Source organism: Orycteropus afer, unplaced genomic scaffold (genome assembly GCF_000298275.1).
Source record: "Orycteropus afer afer isolate SDZICR_OR568_19922 unplaced genomic scaffold, OryAfe1.0 scaffold00190, whole genome shotgun sequence".
NCBI lineage: Eukaryota > Metazoa > Chordata > Mammalia > Tubulidentata > Orycteropodidae > Orycteropus > Orycteropus afer.
Genome location: NW_006921777.1, coordinates 5,808,508 through 5,833,533, shown reverse-complemented (window position 1 = coordinate 5,833,533; position 25,026 = coordinate 5,808,508). Strand labels below are relative to the sequence as shown.

The window sequence follows — 25,026 nt, the reverse complement described above, 5'->3', positions numbered from 1 at the left end:
AGGGATGACTTCCTCCTGGCAATTTTATAGCTCTACCAAGTGCTATGCTCCATTAGGAGCTCCGGTAGCATAGTGCTTATGGCACTTGACTGCTAATCAGAAGGCTGGCAGTTCAAACCACCAGCCACTCCTCAGAAGGAAGGTTGGGCAATCTACTTCCATAGTGATACTGCCTCGGAAACCCAAGGAGGGTCACTATGAGTCAGATCTGACTCTGCGACACGTAACAACAACGTGCTCTATTATTCATTTATCTCATACTTAAGAATTGATAAACTAATTTCTTTGAAACTGAAAAACTGGAAAGCAGAGCACTGTCAGTGAAATCCAAGAAAAAAACAAGATCATAAGTATGCTGTTATTTTTTAAATATTAACTGAATGTATCAATTTAAATCCTCATGGATAAACATTTATTCCTAAATAATTTCACATTCCAACAAGGATGTTGTCTTCAGTCACTTAAATGATGATCCTTAATCAGTCCAAGACCTTGACTTTTTATCCAGGTTATAGTTTTAATGTCAGTATTTTTCAATCAATATACAAAATCACCAGTATACATGTCTAATTTCATTTACATTTATTGTTCAGCTATTAGACTTAATACTTTAAGTAGCAAATTATATTATGAACACGTATTTTCTAAACAAAACAGAGCTCATGGTTACCAAGTATATATAAATTCCAGGTTTTTAAAAGACTTCTTTAGCATATGTAGTATCTTTTCTAAAATCCCTAACAATGTATTCCTAAACTATCAATCTGTTCTATAGATTATTAAATAGTTGGCTTACTCTATCCTGCCAAATACATAAAGGCTAACATTTCTTTAAGAGTTCATAAAAATGGACTCTAATTTAAACGAAGTCCTGAAACCAAAGCATTAAAATATTTGAATACTGTTGTCAGGTGCCAGTGAAATTAATTTTGACTCACAATGACCCAAGTGACAGAACTACTCCATAGCGTTTTCTAGTCTGTAATCTTATGAAAGCACATTGCAGGTGTTTCTCCCATGGAGATGCTGAGTGGGTTCGAAATGCCAACCTTTTTCAGTTAGCAGCCTAGCACTTAACCATTTCACAACCAAGGTTCCTACTGGAACACTGAAGTTTAATTATTTCTACACGATACAATTAAGTTTTCATACAATAGCTAAAAGGCACTCTTTATTTTTATTAACAGGAATGACCTACAACTCAGATAAACTACAAATTTATACTGTCTTATAAGCAGCAGCAATATAAACACTGTTAATTCCATTAACTTAAGGGAATTATCCCACACTACTTCATCATTAACCTATTTACAGAATAAAGAAAATATTTTTACCAAAGTTAGTGCCTCTTGTTCACTTTTGTTGTTAAATGAACTGGACGAAATACAGGTAGAATCCCATTTTTCTCAAATATCACTCTGTAAGCCAATTCCACATATTTATATCAGAGAAATGTTAATACTTCAGTAAACTAGGTGAAAGAATTATAATTACATGATGTAACTTTCATACATCCATGTTAAACTACAAACCAACTTATTAAACTTGTTGGTCATACTTGAATGACTATAAAATGAGTCTTAAAACCATTTTGAGAAGATTGAATACTTTATAGGCGATATGATGTATTTTTTTTCTAGAAAAGAAAAAATGAGAATTTCTTAGTAATAGACACTTGGGCTGGAACAAACTATAAACTGAGAATGTAAAGGCAAATCCTGGAGTGTCAAAAACGTTTGTGGTAATCTCAGAACATATCTGTCAAGAACTATGAAACCAATTTCTAATCTTCAAAATAACACACTCCACTTAGCAGGGCTTCAGAGATTGCTCTTAAAATTATACAAATTTATAGGTCATACTGGCCTACTCTAGGCCAGAATAGCTTACTCTTGGCTTAAAACAGTATATATATTTATATAAAAATAAAAAGACACCCCAAATATCACCAGTATATTTTATAAAATAAAATCCAAATTTTATTAAGGACTTGAAATTACATATTTCAAATTTTGAGAATGGAATTCAACCATTTTTGAACTGGAAAAAATGGCACAAATGAACACTGATGTCTCTTAAAACTCCAACTTTATTAAGAAAACAATTCCTCTGCAAATCATCTCCCCCTTATATTACAAGATGAAATATTATCTACCTCTTCACTTTGGCAATAGCTATTTCCTAAAGGAATTAAAATAAAAGTAGTGGTTATGCTACTTCATTAACTTCATTAAAAATGGGATTCTATCTTTAGATTAAAAATTTCAGAAAAATTCTGTTTAGATAATGAGCTATATAGGTACAAAAACAACATTCAGGAAGAATGTCTGATCTAAGCAACCAAAATATTTTTGAAAATGGGGAGAGCAGAGATAGGTATCTTCATGGCATTTTTTTCCTATAAATTATTGTAATTGGTTAAGGATTTCCAGTAGTTAATTGAAATCTCAGTAGTGAAATGAATTAAAAAAACAAAAAATTCCACTGCCGTCAAGTTGATTCTGACTCGTAGTGACCCAATAGGGCAGAGGAGAACTGACCCAACAGAGTTTCCAAAGCTGTAAATCTTTAAGGAAGCAGACTGCCACATCTTTCTCCCACAGAGCTGCTGGTGAATGAGTAGTACTTTACAATTAGAAAAATGTGTTCACATTCCCAGACCTTAATACTAAATTTTCAAAAAGGAACTTATCACCTCTAATAACAAACCCAATGTCATTCTATTAAAAATAAACTTTTGGCCTTCCTCTGATTAATCAATCAGTCCACCTCACAGTCAAAAGCTTAAATTCATCACCAAAAATTAACAGTAATTAGCCTGAGGTATTTTAAAAGTGTGGCTCTCCTCTCAAATTGAAGGGCAATATTTTTTTAATTGTTTTATTTCTATTTTAGTCCCATGACCTCTGTAGTATTTACTACAATACGGTCATCTAAAATACCTGGAAAAAAAAAATTCTTGGACCATCTGAAGTGCTCCATCCATCCATTTATAGGAGCCACACGAAGATCTCTTAAGTGTTGCCTACCCCGAACCAGAACACAGGTACGTAAACTTTATTTTCCAGTTTAAGAATTAATAAACGTTGGAATAAATAAGATGCTATCTATCATACTTGTGGTATACTAGGTCCAACATATTTGAGCTTTTAATGAGACTGAGCAAACATTTCACAAAATTTAACTTAATATGCCTCAACACATCTGTGAGGTAGTTAAGTAAACAGTACTACCCATTTTTAATACATAGTAAACATAAGCATGGGTAAATGACATATTCATACTTCAAGCAGTAAGAATTAGAAGATGCCATAGAGACTTGCAGCCTTTCCTATAGTTCTAACTCAAAGGAATGTAATGTAACTTTTTAATTCTCCTTTAAAAAGAAAAAAAATTACACATCATTAAGGTTTTATCTCCTCTTTTTTCATATTTGCTTATTAGCAGCTATAGTACCATCTTCCAAACTTGGCATGCTTTTCTCCAATATGGTAAAAAAAAACGGGCAAACATTTTAAGCTAGACCTCTCTGCCTCTACCTGAATCAATATAAAATTAAAACATTATCTTATGAGAACTAAAATTATATTTGACATTTTTATTTTAGGTTGCAAAAACAAAAACAAGCAAACAAACAAACAACAACAACAAAAAAAAAACTTGAAATAGGCTTGTCATATGATGTAAAGTCATCCTTTCCAGGGAAGCAGAAGGTAGACCCTACCACAAAGAAAAGATGCTTAGTTAATGGAGGTTAAATTTAAAAGTACAGTTAAATAGTATGAGGTTAACTTCTGAAAATACTAAGTTTTATTCACTTCCTTGTGGCAACCAACACCACATACTATGAGTTAGGCTTCTTTATAGTTAATTATGTCACTAAAATGCAAAAATCCATATACAATCTGGTATTATCAGATGAAGTCTTACTGGAAATTCTTAACCATCTACTTGGTCTCATCAAGTTAAAAAAAAAAAAAAAAAATGAATTGTCTCTTTTAGTATAAAGTCACTGCACTTCGGTAACAGTAATAAAAGGCACAGCTAATGCAAGCAGATTTAAACTCATTCCACTACCAGCTGAAAAAAGTACTTTGGTTCTTCAGGAAAATAATTCATAAAACAAGAAATTAGTTTATCAATTGTCAATTACATAAGCTGTATTTTAATGATAAAAATACTCCATAAGAACCAAACTACGCAGCAATGAATGAACGTGCCTGAGAGAATTTCTGCATTCAACATATCTGACAGAAAACTATAGTTAAAATGTTAGGTAGAACAAATTTGTGTTTAAAATCAGCTCCTTTCCTTTAAAAAAATTACAGTCTACCAAGAAAATACAGAAAGATAAGGCTGTAAGTAAATAATAGTTGTGTTTAGGCTATTACAGTGCAGGTTATCCTCAAGGCCACACACATCCTGCTTCACTGTTGCTTGCACTCTGCTGGGTTTTGATCCTTCTGTTAAAGGAAAACAACAAGTCAATCTATCTTCTACCTGATGTAATGAATTTTCCAACAGTATTTGACTATCATAATATCTCTGAGTTCTATCAACATTTTTGCCAAATGTGAGCACAATGATGGCAAATTATTTATTCAAACATTAGTTAAGTCTGAGATGGATAAAACAAAGCCCAAATTTTTCATTATAGAATGAACTGCATGAGATACACCAAATCTAAATCTTAAAAAAATGAAAAACAAAATCACTAAATAATTTGTTAGCCATATAACCCATTGCCTTTCACTTTTTACAATCAGTTATTCTAAGATACTAAAATTCCATTAATACTTATCTGTTAAAATTAATAGATCTGGTAAGTTAGAATATTTAATGATTTTAAATTACCCTCTTATTTGTTCATTACATTAAAATATCTTCTGGGTATCTGACAGCATTTAGCAAATTAAAGAAACAAACAGCCATTTTAAATGGATCCTAATTATTTACTACATATTTTATGAGAGATAAGGCCTTTACTAACATTAATATTAAAAAATTCCCAGGAATTATAGACTAAAACCCCCAGGGCAACACTAGAGGTGGTTGGGAGAACCTAACAAACAACACTGTTCCCTTTATTCTGAAAATATTGCATTTAGATCTTTCAAAAACTGACTACTCTTTATAAGCTTTCCTTTGGAAGAAAAACTAAGAACACAGCAGTCAATTGTTTTTTTTTTTAATTCTCAAAACATGTTAATAATGCCAAAAATAGTGTGTCATGAAAAGTGCACTAAAATTATATGCACTGTTAAAACGCCAATGGGGATTAAATATATAGATAGATACATGTGCTATGCAGTTAATGGGTTAATTAAAGAATTTAATGGGGAAAAATAAACTTTAGTATTTAGAACACAACCCTTCCTTCAGCTGCCTTTCGTTAATAAAAAAAACACTGGTAATATTGCTCACCTTCACGTCATAGTCTGGATCATTTTCCTCATCTCCTTCTTCTTCCCCTTCCTATATTAAAGTTCAAAATGCATCCATGAAGTAGGTACAGTAGGAAGAAATGGCTCATATTGTAGAGAGAATTTAATACAAGTTACTCTATAGGTCACTAGGTTTTCATGATTAGAGTTTGGTGATAATGCAATCTAATTTGAAAGCTTCTAATATGAAAATTTCCCAACACAACTCGAGACATCCAGACAGCTTTTATTGAAAAGATTTACTGCAGCCAACGTTGAAAAAGTTTACTGCAGCTTTTGACTTCTTCAAAGAGCTGATAACCCTGCAGCAGAACAGAATTATTTGAAATAAAAAAAATGTTTCTGAGTTTTACAATTTATTTATTGAAACCTTATACATAACATTGTTTGGCTGTAGAATTCTAAAATCTATTTTTTCAAAAACCGTTCTTAACCTATATTTACATAGAATAATGATAACATAGAATACATAAGTCACTCAATCTGGTTCTCAATGTGTTTAATCACAGCATTATTTGCTCATTTGGTAAACATTACCTCATCCGCTTCTTCACCTTCTTCATCATACTAAAAAGAAGAGGGGAAAAAGATAAAAGTTTGAGTGTAACACATATTTGAGTATATCATTTTTAACATCTATAATCACACCCATTAAATGCTAAACTGAGAAAAAAATACTTTGCTTAAAGTGGCTGATAAAGGAGCTCAGATAGTACATGGTTAAAGCATTCAGCTGCTTACAAGAAAGTTGGCAGTTCAAACTCACCAGCTACTTGGTGGGAAAAAAGATGACATAGTCTGCTTAGTAAAGATTTACAGTCTTGGAAACACTATGAAGCACTTCTACAATGTCCTACATAGTCAGTCAGTCAGAACCAACCTGATAGCAGAGGATTTTTTTTGAAGGTGAACAATTTAAATTAACACAAGGACAGTAACCTCAGAAGTTATTCAGCTCAATGCCACATCTACACCAGACAATTTAAAAATTAACATGAAGAACAGTATAATCATGTACCAAAGTGTGATCAGACTTATTATATAAATATTACTTGCCTGTATTTATACATGGTACACATAAAGCCTATCCTGATATGATAATAATAATAAAGATACCTAAAGTACTGAGGACTGTTCAATTTTACCTTAATCATTACCAATTTCCCTTTGATAAAAATTCCATGTCTCCTAATAAATAATTTTATCTGGAGTACTAAGAAACTCCCATGATTGGTTTGTGTGGTCAAAAGCAAGAGCATACAGTAGATCTAAACCACCATCAAATATTAATAAAGTTTACCTAATTCGGAGCAGTCTTCCTATTAGCAGAAAAATAAAAATTAAGTCAAAAGATCTGAAAGAGACCTACTTAAATCAGAAAGCTATCTGGCAAAAATCCAATGGAATAACTTCAAATTACTCTTACTTTTTAAAACATTTATCTATTCATTTAACGACTATTACACCCTCAACTAAGTGATTTCCATGACTGATTCAGTTTCACTCACATCATCATCATCATCTTCAATAGCTTCTCCAGTAAAGTATAACACTGATCGTGGGATTATACGTTCACGTAAAAAGTGGCCAATTTCAAAGTCTGCAGCAAGGATAGCTTCAGCATCATCATCCTATTTATTTAGGAAAAGCAAAAGCACAAATTTAAAACAAACTTTATTATTTAATTTAGCATACGTGAGACTCTTGGGTTTAAATCATACAATGAAGGAAACACTCTACTTTTTACTTTGTCAGTCATTGCAGACATAAATGGTTCTGACATTCAAAATTGTTACCTTGTTTCCACTGGAATAATAAACACAGAGAAAATTCCAACCAGAATGAAATCAGGAGTTTAGTAAATAATATATAAATGACCAAATGCAGTCTGCTTTCACTATCGCTCACAGAAATAGTTTAAAGTCTCAAAAGGAAGGAAAATCAGCAGACTTTAATAACAGCTTTCCTTAAGTCAAGCATTATTAGCATTTTGAGCAGAGCAAGTTTTCAGGTCCATAAAGGGCTGGGCTGCCTGTCCCATGCACTGCAGGCCTCTAAAAACCAAATGTTAAACCACTACTATTCCACTACCCTGTTCAAGAACCAGTGCTTTAATTTCAAATTTAGTCAAGTATTCAGTCAGTAAGCAACAATCCAACTTACCAAATCCCCACTTTCAGGAACTGCAAAATTGAGAAAAGAAACTCAAATGAATAAACAACCAGACACAGTTTACTATAAAACAGCTATCAACGTCCAAACTAAAGTACTATTTACCTTCAGGAGGGGCAAAAAAATTAAAGAAAGAATCATTGGAAACTGTTTTAGTCACAGTTCGAACTGTTCCACGTCCCTTGTGTTTCTGCTTCTTCTTAATGGTTTTCAACGTGACATTCTTTCCTTTTTTCCAATCTATCTGGCACCTTCCAAAACAAAGTATGAAAAAACACTTCTATCATAATTAGCCCACAAATTTCAGTTATGATTTTTATAATTAAATGTGGTATTTATCAATATCAAAACTTGGGGGAAATTTTAAATTTTTTTAAAAATAATTATTACATTTACAATTAGCACAAAGTCATAGTATGGTAAATTTAAATGTTCCTTTCTAAAAATAGGTGTTACAGTTTAAGGGCCAAGGAGGAAAATGGCTCAAGTTCTTTCCAAAAAACACTTTATTAAAATGCTTGGAGATATATGTTGTGTATATTCTACACAGATCAAAGGAGCTCTGGTGGCACAGTGCATAAGGCATTTATTTGACTGCTAAGCAGAAGGCTGGCAATTCAAACTCACCAGTCACTTTGTAGAAGGAAGATGGAGCAATCTACTTCCATGAAGATTTATTGCCTTGGAAACCCAATGGGGTTCACTACGAGTCAGAATTGCCTCACTGGCGGTAATTTTTTGGTATGCAGAGCAGGTACACAACGGACTAGTAAATACTAAGTATCATCATAAATAAAACCAACGTATATACAATAACCTGTTAAAGTGGTAAAATTAAACTCACCCTGTACAACCCATAATTTCTGGTCCATCAAAAGAAAAGGGATCAGAATCATCTGGTTCAGACCTCATCCTGTATGTCTTTGTCAGCACTTCATTTGTGAAATACTCATTGGGTTCAAAGTGAAACTCTAAAACAAAACTCTTAGAAAGAAGAAAAACAGTACAGATATTAAATTCCTATGCCCTAAGCTTTAATGCTCTAGTAAATAAAACTTAATTTTTTGACTTTTATAAATATGTATAAACTGACCAGATCCTCTTCCCCATCCACCCTTCCCATAAACAGCCTCAGGAGTCTTTAAATTACACCAGAATCTGAACTTTAGGAAAAAAAACAACTCTGCTGCATGTACTATAAAAATCTATAGCATATAGTCACTTAGCCTTCAGTTAAGGTAATATTGATGGTTTTGGGGAGAGATTATTGGCTGAAAGAGGGCGATGGGGAATCTCTAACAGTTTATGTAATCCCAAGACATGCCTTTTAATACTATTTACTTTCTTATGTTTTTCACCAATATTTTTAACCTTAACTTTAACATAGCCTTGAAGTAATTAGGATTGACTATTTGAAAATAGTTTATGGTCAGAGAAAAAGAAATGTGAAAATTCCAATTAGCAATATTCAAATGTACTTAGTATCAAAAAGTAAAAGAACACCATCACTTTTAATTCTTTCCCATCCCCATCCCTTCACCTTTAAATGTCACCTTTTAGAAGTTCGATTTATATACCATTAAGCTCTAATGTTACAAAACTGACAATATTTCAAAGTTCTTTTACCATAGGCTGGCCAGCATCTGAGAACTTCACTTTAATATCTTTCAAGTGCTTCAGAATAGGTTCATCATGTTCCTTCAAATTAAAAATTAAACATATCTTATTATAGTGAAGTTTTATGTAGTAATTATGAACTTTAACACTTACGCTCCAGGTTATGGCTTATAATGAAACCAGTTTATGTGATTCTACAGACACTGGTAAGAAAGAATGACTAAGTAGAAAACTAATAACGGCATTATTATACATAATGAATTGGCTGAAAAGTGCAACACCAAGTCTAAATAAGACATGTTTGTTTTTAAAAATGTATCCTCACCAAAACTGCCTGCCTCTTCCATCTGTTACTTGTTCCTTTCCTTCTGCTTGATCACTTTCTACCTTGTTAAAGTAGAAATGCAATAAGCAGTCATTGTGCTGAGACCCTCCCCCAATAAAGCAAGTACAAGTAACTTAAGGAATGTTCCTGACCAGAAGAGGCAGAGTTTCCCAGAGAAGGTGACATCTGGGGGTTCCCAAACAAAGGGATACTGTGAAAGATCTTTACAGTGCCTTTTTAATATGATGCCAATGTCCCTGGCATAGTTTTTGTTTCACGATGTAAAGGTCCTTTTTTAAGCAAAAACATTATAAATTCCGAGGTTCTGTCCTCTAGTCTGCCTCGAGTATTAGAATGTAGAGGCACACAAGTATGAGAGTACCAGTCAATAATGACCAGTTAACAGGACCACTTTAGTAACTTATTTTTGAAAACATGTCAATTTATTTGATTAATGTAATCAAAGTAGAAATTTTCCTTCTACAAATAACAGCTGTTTCAAATGAATCAAATTAATCATTCTATAATAGTCAACAATAAAGAAACTAGTAGCCATCCCTTTTCTGAAGTTCAAAGGTTTACCCTATGAAGTAAACTACTGTTTTTAAGAATAAAATTACCTGAACCATATCACTGAGCAAATCAACATTCTTAAAAACAGTCAACCAAAATTCAGGAATTCCTTTGGGGTCTTCTTTTTCTTCATCCTTTTTCTCATCTTCAACCTTGGCCTTTTCTTTTAGCTCCTCCTTAATAAGTGACAGTACATATTACTGATTATCTAGATTAGATCCTCTTGATAAATTTTTGTAAATTCCCTTAACGTATATGCAGTGTCGTAAGTACAAAAGCCAATAAATTCTTAATTACCAATTACAACATTCAACCATGAAAGTTCTAATCTAATTGAACACTCCTGTCAACTTCCATCAAAACTGCTGCTATCTCCTCCCAAAAGACAATCACTAGAGCCAAGAAATGTAGCCAAGACAGCAAAAAAAAGAGAAAAACTTCCTAAGAAATAAAGCTTTTAAACCTACTAAACAGGAAAAGCAAAAGCATTATTAGGCCATGCCCAATGCCTCAATGCTTGGTGTCTTGAATACAACAATTCCTTTACTTTTAATAGTCAATATAGTATAAGAAGCAAGGTCATACAATAAAGCACTGGATTTGCACCATAGCACTGTCATTTATTATTTGTGGGCAAGCCTCCATTTTCCTCCTTTGGAAAATGGGGCACAATTCCTTACCTGTCATCATGAAGTTCAAAGGAAAAGTTTACAGAAATTTATAAACTTTAAATACTATAAAAAAAATATATAAGGAAAAAAAGAGTTTAGGTACATGTAGTACCAGGTTGAACAATGGCTCACCTGCTTTAAGTATTCATCTTATAATAAAAATACTTCCTAGGTATTAAAAGGAGCTCTGGTGGCATAATACCTAAAGCATTTGACTGCTAACCAGAAGGCTGGCAGTTCAAACCCACTAGCCACTACTCAGAAGGAAGGTTGGGGCAATCTACTTCCCTAGTGGTACCGCCTTGGCAACCCAAGGAGGGGTCACTAAGACTTGGATGCAACTCGACGGCAGTGTGCTGCATTGCATTTAGGTATTAAAAATACTACTGGTTTTATTACATCATACTGCATCATCAAATGCTAACATAGCTCAAGGTTTTTCACCTAAAAACAATTAATAATTAAAATTGGTACTTACTGAAATTTCATCCTCCTCATCTGGTTTCCACTCACATTCTTCTTCCGTAGGTTCATAAATTGCATTGATAATCTCAAATCGCTAAAATGATTTAAAATTGTGTATGATGACACTGGCATCCACGTGAAAAACTAGTGATTTCTCATTAAAGAATCTTACAGAATTATTTTTAATGCATACTTTAATTTTAACTTCCATTACTGATAGTATTCACAAGCACCTCAAGTAACTAATCACTTCAATGACAGGCCTAAATTTGAAACAAGTTCGTAAGCTATTTCCCACTTTAGAAAAATATGCAAATAATTATTTCCAGAGCTATACTTCTAGAATTTGAGATAATAAAGGCATTACCTTATCAAATAGAGGCTGATAAAGAACAGCATATTTTCTTTCAAGATCATGAACTTCCTCATAGAATTTGGCTTCTATTTGTGCACATTTAACTTGAAGGTTTTTAAGAGCATTGACTCGTCTTTTAACTACCCTAGGCAAGCTGAAAGATTAAAAGCAACAGTTACAAAGAATCATAGTAAAAACACAAGTCACAGTTCTTTTACCATACTGAAATTGAAACATTTTTAGAAGCTAGTGAATGGTAGGTCTTCTATCTAAAGGTACGTATAGATTCAATATAGAAAGTAATTAAAACTCAAGATAGATATAATTATATGAACCTCTTAACCATAAACCATTTGAAAAGCAGAAATTTAACAGGCAAAGTAAATTGGTAAGAATAATCAATTTCAGTGCTGGCATTTCAACTGTAAAATGGGGTCTTGTGGTCTTCTTATGAAGTTGAAAAGTCTTACTGACCATTCTAACTCTGAGAATAACAATTATTACCTGCAATTTTTTTTTTTTTTAAAAAAAATGTAGTTATTTCTCATCTGTTACAGTTATTAGAAGAAAGGGGGAAGAACATATGTACATCTGGAAAAAGAACAGTATCCTAACATCATTTTAGTCCCTATTTTTAATTTGGAATCTGTTACTAAATAAGAATGTATTTTATGAAGGGAAGCCTTTTATTGAGATATAATTTATATTCCATAGAATTCACCTAAGGGCATGGATTTTTAAAAGATTGTATCTGGGTTATGAGCCTCTTGATGAATGAGGAAACTTATGAATCCCTTTACCACCCAGGAAAATTGTCCCACTCAAAATTTACCCAACTTCAGGGAATCTGTGAAATAGATCCAAGAACCCAGGTTTAAAATTCCTGCTACATATAGATTTTTATATATAAATAATTCTTTTACTAAACTATTATTTTAGTTAAGATAATTAGAAATGAACACAAAGATACACCCTAAGTTGGAGACTACCTGTATTTCTGTAAAACTGGCAACTCTCCATTTCTTAAAATTCAAAGTAAAAAGTTTAATGTTCTCTCAAGGTGGTAAACTAGCATGAACTGCTGCCCCCTCCCAAAAAAGAAAAATCAATCCTGAGTCACTTTAGAACCCAAAAGGGAACAAGTATTTCCAGCACACAACACCCCGCAACACACACATCATAAGCAACTTCTGGGTTAAGGCTAAATCCTGTCTTTCATAGGATGAGCTGCAACCTGAGTTGGAAATGGCCAGAGTGAAGAGCAGTGAGAACAGAACAGGTTGGAATAAAGCTAAGTTCTGTTCTTGCCTCCCAATAATCATTGCCTGCTGGCTTCACCTTTGGCCAGACACCAGTGCTATCCTAGGATAACATGAAAGCTGAGTTCGTGAAAACTGGAATGGCTTGGAGCCTTCAAGCACTCCCTCCTCTATCACCTTCAATCTAATTACAGTAGATTACAATTGAAAAGAGACCACCTCCTCCCAAAGGTGATCAGAACACAAAATAATCTGACCTTCATTCCTCCTCTGATATTCATTACCAGAGTAAACTAAGTGATATTCCCCGAGTGTATATGAGCTCGAAGTCCAAAACTATACACTTGAGAAGTAAAATTCCCATGAAGGAATGAAATAAAGTATCATTTCCAGCAGCATTATTAGACAGACCAAGAATGTAAATATATTCAAAGAGATGAAAGAAGACGTCCATGAGATTGAACAAGCTCTTCCAGAAGGCAGCAAGAAATAAAAAACTGTAACAGCAGTCCCCAAGTTATGAACAAGTGTGAATTTAAGCCAAATTTTAAGGTAAGTCAGAACAAATGTATATGGTTCTTATTTAGCCTTACTTTGGTCCAGGAAAAGGCTCAAAGCCTCTTCAATAATTTAAAAGCTGAATGTGCAGCAAGTAAAGGTGACTGTGATGAAGAATCTGTTGCAAATAAGGGCTGGTTCTGAAGCACTCAGCTGTTAACCTGAAGGTTGATGGTTTGAGCCCACTAGCTGATTCACAGCAGAAAGATGGGGCAGTCTCCTTCTGTAAAGATTTGCAGCCTTGGAAATCTAATGGGGTGGAATCAACTAAAAGGCACCGGATTTGTTTATCATGATTTTAGGGATTGGTTTGTTGCTGCTGTTGTTGTTGTGTACCATCGAGTCACACCTGACTCATAGTGACCCCTCCTTGGGTTTCCGAGGCAGTATCACTACGGAAGTAGGATTGCCCAACCTTCCTTCCGAGGAGTGGCTGGTGGGTGAACCGCCAGCCTTCTGGTTAGCAGTCAAGTGCTTTAACCACTATGCTACCAGAGCTCCCAGGGATTGGTTTAGTAGTTTCAAAGTGAGGGCAAATTTATATACCATTAAAAGGTTAAGTGTGAGATGTCCTTAAGTGAGACATTCATAACCTGGGGACCTACTGCAAAAGAAAGAGACAGAGGTATGAACAAAAGTTAATGGAGTAAAAGAAAAAGGGCAGAGGAAGAACAGCTGAAGAACTAAGAATGATGTTTCTCAGTTAAATATGGAAATCCCACTCCACCCCACTGTCATGTTAGTGATTTATGAGTATTCAAAGACAAAAAGAAAATTGTAAAGTTCAGTAACAAAGAGCAGATAAACCTATCAAAAAACAACCCTAACTTAAGATACTTTTGATATATTTAAGAACTTTGCACTTAAAATTTTATAGCCAGCCAAATAATTCTTCATATATGAAGGCACAATAAAATATTTTATGCAACTAGCCTTCATGATGTATGACTCATTACATTCATCAAAAACAATTTTGGAGGAAGTTTAAAAAATCTAAGAGAGGAAAAAGAATAAAGTAGAGGATGAGAGACATCAATAGGAATGAAGTTTAGTTACATATTAAGTTCTGAGCTACAACCACAGTAACAAACCAAATTAACTAACTTTAAAACCAGCAGAAGGTAACTTGATCTAGCCAACTGAAAGCAAAAAAAAAAAAAACCCACAATAAATTAAAACTAAGGAAAGACAGCAGCAACAAGTCCAAAAACAGTATCACTTTCAAAATCTGTAAAGAAGCTAACATTCACACTAGAAGAAGCTATGAGGATGGAAAAAGACATACCAGGTAAAGAGAAATCAAAACAAAGCTGGAGTACCTATCTTAATATCAGAAAAAATAAAATTTATTGGGGGAGGAAGGGCAGCCATAAAATACCAAGAACATTATAAGCCAGTAAAATGGAATAAAGATATGGGTATCACAAACAGCCTATATCTAATACATCTTCAAGATAGCAAGCCAGAACTGACAGAACTACAGGGATAAACTGATGAATTTTTAACCTATCCTTCCCAGAAACTGCTCTATCACGCAGGCAGGCAACCAACCACCAGAAATAAAAGTAACTTGAAAAATTTATTTAATAAGCTTGATTTCCAAGTATAGAGTAGACAGATCTTACAGCCCAGTAGTCACAGAACATTTATAAAAACAGACTATTCAGGCCATAAAAGGACACAGATTTTTTAAAATTTCACATGAACTAAGCATTCGATTAGAGAAACTGGCTGGAAATAAAAATAGGGCAAACCCAAATAGGGAAATTACGATTAAAGCCAGCCATCAATTTTAAAAATAACGCAATGCTGTGTGAAAGGAGAGGTAAGCACCCCCCATGACAAGGATGAAAGAAGCCCTCCAGCTTTACAAACTGCATTCAGTTAAGGCACTGCTACTAGCTCTGGTAGCATAGTGCCTAAGGCACTTGACTGCTAACCAGAAGGCTGGCGGTTCAAATCCACCAGCCACTCCTCAGAAGGAAGATGGGGCAATCTACTTCCGTAGTGACACTGCCTCGGAAACCCAAGGAGGGGTCACTATGAGTCAGGTCTGACTCCACGGCATATAACAATAACAACAACAACAACAACAAATACCTACTTGTGGCATCTAACCACAGTTTTCATGAATTTTCCAATGACCCAGATATAGGATAATAAATGCTCTCACTATTTTGGAAAGAATGAAGAAGCTAATTATATTGAATGACGTGTAAAGTCACCATTTTAAGACACTGTGTCAACTATGCAGAGATTTTAATTGACTTTTTAATGACTAGCACTTTTATCTTAGTAATAGACTCCTGTGGCCATCTAAAAAAAGCAACAATACAGAAAGTCAAAAGTAAGTTTTAAATTATCATTAATGAGATCGTGACATCTGGCAAGACCAATTAAGATGGAAACACCAAATATGAAAAGGAATCAATCAGGTTTTTAAAAAATATAATCAATTATATCGTAATTAATTTTAAACCTATACACAAAATGCATGTTGTTTTCTTGTTGTTACGTGCCATCAAGTCGGACCCAACTCATAGCAACTGCTCCTTGGGTTTCCGAGGCAGTATCACTATGGAAGTACATTGCCCAACCTTCCTTCCAAGGAGTGGCTGATGCCTTCTGGTTAGCAGTCAAGTGCCTTAGGCACTATGCTACCACTTACATAGACCATTTAGTATATAAAAAAATTGGGATGGTAATCCAGACTTCCCCCAGGTCTTCTAGTTCCCAAGCTCCAAAGGCCCACATAAATTTCTTTTAGGAGAGAGTTCTAGCAACCACTCAATAAACAGTCAATTCCTATCTTATCCAAGTGTTCCAGAAAACAAAAGTAAAAGCAGACCTATTCATTTAATGATCCAGTGGAAATCTTGCCTCTAAAATCAGTTTAATAGCATCACAACCCCTAAAATTTCTTTTTATATATACACATACTGTCTTTAGGTGCTGTCAAGTCAGCTCAGACTCTTTATCAATCATATATACAAGAGAACAAAACATACACATACATACATATACACACACAAACACACATACATATATACAGGTAGGCCTCAACTTACGATGGGGTTCTGTTCTGATACTCCATCATAAGTCAGTTCTGATGTAAGTCAAATATCTTTTTTTTTGTTTTCATTATTATTGCCCTCTATTTTAAGTATCTTAATAAATCTGATCTTTGAACATATGCAAAGTAAACATCTGAGAATGGTAACATCAGCAAATTACACACTGCAAATTATATGTAGTACATATCACTAAATAAGATGTACCCCTACCCTGCAAAAAGAAAGACTCATAACTGCAGTTTATCACAACTCAGATACACCCTAAGTTGGAGACTACCTGTATTTCTGTGTACACATGCATACACTACATTCACATCTCATTTCACTAAAATATCAGCACAACGGTGCAACAACAGTACATCATAATTAAGCTTATACTATGAATGCAAGGATAGTTTGATGAGAAATATATTTAATATCTATTTAATAGAGTTAAGGAAGAAACTGGTAAGACCATCTAAACCGCTACAGGGAAAACAAAAGTCTGAAAAAATGTAAATACATATTGAATTTAATGGAGAGTTTATAGCCATTCCCTGTAAGATTGGAAATGAAACAAAGATCCCCATTTTAGTAATGCTTAACACAATATCGAAAGTCTCAACCAGTGTTACACTGAAAGATAAGTATCACTCATAACAACACAGCTAAATTATACAGAAATTAACCAAGAATAGACTCTGGAGAGAATTTAAAACTATAACAAACATAGCACACCATCTGTATAAATCCAGATATAGATGTGCCAATTTTTAAAAGGTATCTCGTCCACCATATTTGCTTATAAAGTCAATGCAATTCTTACTAAAACTACAGTTCGTTTTGGAGAATCCTGGTATTACCATGAAACATTATGAGGAATAAAGATCTACATACAGTTTTAAAAAAAGCCAGTTGCCATGAATCAATTTCAAATTATGACAACCCGATGCATGTCCATAGCTTTTCAATGGCTGTTGTTTCAGACGCAGATTGCCAGGTCTTTCTCCCCAGACACCTCAGGGTGGACACCAACTCCAACCTTTTGCTTAGTGTTGATCATGTGCACCATTATATATGGTTAGTTCATCCATAAAAGTGCGTAGGAGAGGGGACTGATATGTAAAGAAGATAATTTACCAGCCAGATATTAAGATATACCAAAATTAATTTGACAGTGACAAAAGACAAAGACCAATAAAACGAAAGAATGCCACTCAAAATACAAATGCATGTGTTTATAAGAACCTGATACAAAATAAAGATGGTACTAAAAAGAAATGGAAGAAGATTGGGTTGTTTAGTGAAAGCATTATGAAAACTAACTCAGTATAGGAAAGTGGAACTAGATGCTTACCTACACCAAATACAAAGGTGGACACTACATGCATAAAGACCTAAATGTGAAAGGTAAAACTAGTCAATAAAGAAATGTAGAAGGAGCAAGGAAGGATTTTTGAAATAAATTCAAGCACAACATATGGCCAAAGATCTTAATTACATAAAAATTAAGGATTTCTCTTTAATTGAGAATGCTGTGAAAGTTCATAGAAATAACAGATTATTGACAGATCAATGACAGAAGGATGATAGATCATTTACAATGTCTAAAATAAGGGACTAATATCTAGATACATAAGGTATCCTCAATGAAAATGGGTAAAAGATACAAAATGGGTTCATTAGCAGTATGAAGGATAGCTGGTGGCTTAGTGCCTAAGGCATCTGACTACTAACCTGAAGGCTGGAGGTTCAAACCAACCAGCCACTCCTTGGAAGGAAGACTGAGCAATCTATTTCCGTAGAGATACTGCCTCAGAAACCCAAGGAGGGGTTGCTATGAGTTGGAATCAACTCGACAGCAGTGAGTTTGGTTTTGGTTTTAGAGTAGTATGAAAAGCAGCTCAAAACTCATTAGAAAACAGAAAATGCTAATTAAGCAACTGATCTGTGCCTATTGGACTGGTAAATTACAAAGCTGGATGACGTCAACTGTTGGCAGAGACATCAGAATGAAGAATGCACTGGACAGCACCACTCTGGAGAACAAGTTTTAATTACTTAAGTCTTACATACTCTACTTAGCAATTCTATTGCTTATACTTATGTCAAAGAATTCTTAAGTTCCTTAAAAGGGCATGCACAAAGATGCCCACTGCAAATGGAATTTATGGTGATGGAGGCTAGAAGAAATCTAGGCATCTAACACAGCAGATAAAAAAACATGGTGGATGCACACCATGAAGAACTACATAGCAGTCAGAAGAAGGTACAGACTGGAGATACAGACAGATAACAATGTGGATGAGTAAGTTAAACAAATAGAGCTAAACAAATAAATTAAGCAGAACAAGATACTTAAGCTATCAATGATTTATATCAACGATAAAACGAAAATGAAATGTTATTTCCTCTAGTTCTGTACATTTCTAACAAATCACTAGACAAATCTTAGAAATGGTTAAGATCATTATATTTCCTATGGCCCAGAGCCAAAATAAACTTTAACAGACCAACTGTAAATTGGTGGTACTTGGCAAAGTTTTACACTCCCAATAATCCTATATTAGTACTAATGGACATTACCTTTCTCCTACATACTAAGTCCTAAATGCTCTTTTTTAAAAAAGAAAAAACAGATATGCCTCCAATGGTGAATATAGAAAGATAAATAAGGACTATGGGAAAGTAGAACTTGTACCTTTCAATGTATCCTGTTGGTGTTTCTACCAGACCATCAAGTCTTTCTTGAAGGGCTGCAAGAATCTGAGGATTTTGCATCATCTGAACAGTCAGCTGACGCGCTTTAAAATAAAAAATAAAAGGGGGGGGCATCGAAAGAAGGATTTTATGAAAATGTCTTATTCTATTTTAATAGGACAATCTCAATCATGAAGTTTTCATGATCTGCCCATAAATCACTACTATAATGAATAGAGATGGGCAGCAAACCGAAGAAAATAACACTCTTTTGGAAAATTCAATGTTCAGGAAAAGTTCAGATTCCTAATGATCTCTAATTCACACCATTTCTCAGGGTCATTGCCACAACTACTACGCACAATCATCCTTTCTTTTCCTAGTATTTTTGTTTCACCTACCTTACATTTTGGGAAGCGCAAAGCTTCATTCAGATGTCTACCTACAACTCTTAACATCTCTCTGAAGGCAGACAACATGTATCAAGAAAACACAATTACATGAGTTTTAAGCCTGGGAGAAAGACAGAGGGGTAAGTGGGCCTGAATGTATGTCTGATATTCATGTAGAGTACTTTTGTATATCTAAAAGTCAAAGACTGTATGTAACAGAAGCCAAACAAAATCTAGTGATTAACGGCTTCTAAAAATGATTAAAAATCCAAATAAGCTAGATTTATACAAAAACAAAATGTTGCTGTTTTGTTGTCTTCTTTGATACAGGTATTACTCAAAAAGGCATTAGTTTACCCAAGTTATACGTTTCAGGGCCAACTACTTCCAATGTTAATTCAATTTTTAGATGATATACAACTATGGTAACTAGCATGAATTTAGAAATACCAATATTGGCTACTGAGGATGTAAGTTCTGAACCTTTTAAGAAACGGTTACAAGATGAAAGCTAAAGCTGCAAGTTTACAAGTCTCCTCATCATAATTAAACTCCATCTGGTTTAAAACTGAAAAGTTAAATCATCTGGTACTTTAATATTCCTAATCCTGATCCACAGGACATAATCTAAAGCAGTATAATGTTCTAGGACCACCCCCATCCCCTTAAGTGAATTTTTAATGATTCTGTCTACATTTGATAAATGCTTCTTTTTTGTTGTTTGGTTGGAAGAGTGGATTCTTTAAAAGAAGAGACATACACACTACATGTTTACTATGTATTACATACTAAACATATTTAACTATTCTTTCCTTTGTTTAAAATTACTACTAAAACCACCCATCAAATGTAACATTTTGAAATTCATACAAAACTCATGGTCAGCTGTTTAAGACAGCTACATCATGTCACTCCAGCAGTACATATGCAATGACTTTTCATAGGTCAGTATATACATTCCCTCTTCCCTTATTACCACACATCACATACATACATAAACACATATACACAATCACTGAACTTGAGGGACTAGTGATTAAGTGGAAAAAAGGGGGCATAAAGAGAATAGTACGTATTACTACCCACTAGAGGACATGTGCCAGCAATCACTGGCTCCTAAAGTAATTGAAAATAATACCTTTGATTTTTGTTTCTTCACCCGTTTCTTCTTCTTCTATTTCTTCAACATCATCCAAATCTTGATCAAGTTCAGACTGTTCTTTGCTACAATATCATAGTATCACACCAAGGTTCAAATGTACCAATTACAAAATATATATATATATATATATCTTTGCTACAATATCATAGTATCACACCAAGGTTCAAATGTACCAATTACAAAATATATATATATATATATATAAACTTAATTTCATTTTCTAGATTAATATGCCTCTTTTAAAGATACAAAACAGAAAATTCAGAAGGTAATTCAGCTTTCCTTCCAATTTCATATCTAAACAATTACAAATTGAAGATAAAACTTTCATTTCAAAGTATATGGTCAAATATAAAGTTTATACTTCAAGCTTGAAAATGTGGCTTGGTAAGACTTTTGTTTGGGGAATATGTCAGGAAGTATGTACTTTCTACCCAATCTCCTCCTTCCTTCTTAGTAATTAACACACAGCTAAATGTCTGTTTCCCAGCCTACCTTTTAGCTAGATATGGCTATGTGACTAAATTTTAGGCAGTAAGACAATAGCAGTAGAAATACAGAACTTTGAGGAAGCCTCTATCTAAGGCGTAACTAGCTAAGTAGCCGTCTTTGAGCCTCCTCCCTTCTCTTCCATCTGGAAATGGCTAGTAGCCATGGTGGGCCATAAAGTAAACTAAAGAATGAAAACTACTAAGCAAAAGATGAAGGAGTTTGGGGGTGAAGGGGGACAGAAGGAGCCTGGCCTCTTGATGGCTGGTGAAGCAACCATTCCAGCCTACACTCAATATCTTTACACTTTCTTCCTTTGTCTATACTTCATAGTAGAGAAGGTGAAAAGTAGTTAAAGTTAAGAAAACTTCTGAGTCTATCTCATGTTTAGATCAAAGTCAGGAGGATGGTTCTAGTGAAAGAGGTTAAAAGAAATAAATGATGTCCTTCCCATTTCATCTTAAAATCTAGTTTTTCAACATAAGATTGCAACTAGCACAAAAATGGAATAATGATCTAAGTCAATGTACAGGGCCATCATGTAAGTCCTTGTATGATTTTTCATTTTAACATTTGGATTACAAATTTAGTTGCTTTGATGTCTGTAAGCTACATGTGAAAATTAATCTTCACGTAAAGACAAACACTAACTAGTTACTTCAAAAAAAGGTTAACTGTATTTTATGCTTACAAGTTAAATGCCACTGGCTAAGAATAAAATGGAGCACTTCCTCTACTGTCATTTTATTCAATCATTTATTGAACATTTAAATCTTAAAACTTTGAAACATGGATCCAACTACGTCCTATGGCTAAATATGGCCCATTGTTTTTGTAAATAGTTTTTTTTTTCTGGAGCACAGACACACTAATTCATTTACATAATGTCTATGGCTACTTCCATTACTACAACAGCAGATTTGAGTAACTATTAGAGACCACATGGTCCTAAATGTCTAAAATATCTACCATTAAATCCTTTACTGGAGAAAGTTCGTTGACTCCTGCTTTAAATAAGAGTATATTAAATGGAGAGGGAGAAATCAAGCTGCTGTTACAACCAATTTCTTCTTCTCTCTCTTATTTTTTAAAAAAATAAAAAATGAGGTTTCCAAGTTAAAGTGGTAGATGGTACATTCTTCTCTCCAAAAGTCTGACTAATTTTGTAATAAAGGAATTTTAAAATGAACAAATACTAAACAAGGAGACAAGAGCAGCACTATTTTGGAAAACAGAACAATTTAGACTTCACTAAGAGAGAGCTGAATTCTAAGGTAGCAGTGGGGAAAGGTGAGAATCAGCTCAATTTATAAACACAGAATCTTAAAAAAGACAAGAACTGGCAGCATCAAATATACTTCTAGAAGTAGGGTTAAGGAAATGAGGATAGTGATAACAGGTAGGATTAAATATAACTGATAAGCAGTTAAGAGTCCTTAGGATCCTCTGCCCCCACTCTGGCAAAAGTATGGTAGTTTCTTCTCTGGAGAAGGTAAAACTGAGGACTTGGATTGGAGGACCAGACATAGTTAAGAGTATTTAAGATATAGGATTGGCTCTATACACATTAAACTAATGCTGAATGCAAAGACTCCACCCTCTAGCCTTCTCCCAGATCTTTACCCTTTCACTAGAGAATCTGACCAGCCCAGAGAAAAATACTCTTACACTAGTAGTTTTCATATTTTTATGTCCAGGCTGATGACCCTATATATAAGAAAACCCCAAATGGCAAGCCTCCATCACCTAAGCACTCAAATTTTCCAATCAACTTTCTTGTTAAACATTCAACAACTGCCCCACAACCAGCCAATCTTAATGAGCAGACAATCAATTACTGCCTAATATTTGAAGAAAGTATCTTACAATTGAGATCAAAACAGGAGAAATACAGAGTTAAGAGACTACACAGGCAGAAGAAACATCCAGAGGAAAGGTATGAAATCAATGAGACAAGAACAGAATGCTATCAAAGAAGGTACATTCAGACAGGTAAAGAAGCTCTTGGAAGCTAAAACATGTCAGAAATGTTAAAACTCATTACTACAGTTCAAAGAATTTCTTTAATTTTCTACAATTTTGCCCAGAATAAAAAGACAAAGATGGAAAACAGAACGAAAGATTGAAAGAAGAGAAAAAAGACAAAGATGGAAAATTGGACTGAAGATAATTAGAACACCAGTCCAACATATAACATCTGACTAACAGGAGTCCCAGAAAAAGGAAACAGAATAAGGCAATCAACAAAAGTCAAGAATATTTCCCAGGACTGTAGCAGTGAATTGCCAGACATAAGAAGTCTGTTATTAAATGCTTAAAACAACGAATAAAAATACACATACACACATCAATGTGAAAATTTCAGAACTCTAAAGTCAAAGAAGCTCCTAGAAATATGTGTGTGTGTATAAATATCACAAATGATTACTAACCGACTACAGACTTCAACACAGCAAAACCGGAATCAATGTGACAATGGAGCAATGCCATTAAAATTCTGAAGAAAAATTAATTCCCAACTAAAATTGTACACCCCAAAGTATAAAGCATGAGGGCAGAATACACATACTTTTTGTGCAACTAAGGTTAAGCACAAGGCATTGACTTCAAAAGCCACTGTCACAGAAATGTCTGCTACCATGCTTTTTTCTTTTTTTATGATGAAGACAGCATGCATGGGTGGGCTGGGCCAGTTCTCTGTATGTGGGTATGCGGACCTTGTGCTAAAGAAGTTTCCAGCCTTCCCACCTCATGCCTTGCTGTTTTTAACAGCTGTGGATATAATTACCCCTCTCACCCCCAACGTTCTACTTCAACCTACTACCCCTTTTTTGGTAGGCTACTGTTGAAATTACTAAGCATCAAATAACAGTACAGCTCATCCCTTTTTGTCTAACATGTCTGTAAGACATTTGCACACCGTACCCTTCTGGAGTCTAAGCTGGTTAAACCTATGGTTTCCAGGATGCATGACCTTGCCCAAGGACTCCTCCAAAAGAAGCCCTTTACAAAGCCTCAGCAAAGCTGAAACCAGCCTATGACCTATATAGTATTTTTTGGTTTCCACCTTTGGAGCCTTCAACTAATAGTGGTAATACTGCCTTTTTCTTTACACAGTTTGTGATTGTTACTCAGATTTTCAAAATTAAACATTAAGAATTCATAGGTGGTAAAACTACAGAAAAGCAAAAAAATGAACTAGATAAAATCCAGGATAGTGCTTACACCTCCAGAAAGGTGGAAGATGAAAGAGCAAGAGGAACAAGTAGTAATAATGCTCCAATTTTTTTTTAAAACTTGTACACAACTCTTTTATTATTCACTAAACTCTGCATATACATTTTATATGTACTTTATACTTATCTTGTACTTACACTGTATGTACATACTTTTAGTAAAATCTTTAAGATATATATTTATGTTAAAAATGAATTCTGTAAGTGATTTATGACCAATTATCGTGCTCAGCACTTTCCTAAGACCACTGATAAACACTTTACTGTATTTATGACAGAAATTACTGATACTGTATTTTATCATGGATACACTATACCCAACTTTTATTATAGCAAGTACTAACAATTAGTCAACTACCATATACTTTTACAATATATAATCAATACTACTATTAACTACACCATGGTACAAAAATGACACCAATTCTCCAAAGAGAACCAACTATCTGTCACTTACTTGTCAATGTCTGCCATGTTGTAAGAACGCCAAATATCTATGGAGAGAAATGTCAATGTTAAAAAACTTTAAGATTTATTTAAAACCAATACAAACAT

General features: G+C 34.1%; 1 protein-coding gene and 1 non-coding gene across 2 annotated transcripts; one reads left to right on the top strand and one right to left on the bottom strand.

Annotated features, from left to right (window-relative positions):
- Window positions 1-4,427: 4,427 nt before the first annotated feature.
- On the bottom strand, window positions 4,428-25,026 carry NAP1L1 (nucleosome assembly protein 1 like 1). The gene is given in 14 exon segments (XM_007947558.2): window positions 4,428-4,463; window positions 5,425-5,475; window positions 5,982-6,011; window positions 6,953-7,075; window positions 7,608-7,627; window positions 7,722-7,867; window positions 8,461-8,600; window positions 9,243-9,314; window positions 10,179-10,307; window positions 11,281-11,361; window positions 11,635-11,776; window positions 19,194-19,296; window positions 20,723-20,808; window positions 24,929-25,026. Coding segments are annotated over 14 exon segments (1,257 nt in total).
- On the top strand, window positions 15,246-15,370 carry LOC122150634. The gene has a single exon (XR_006163778.1). It is a non-coding gene; the product is annotated as a U6atac minor spliceosomal RNA (small nuclear RNA).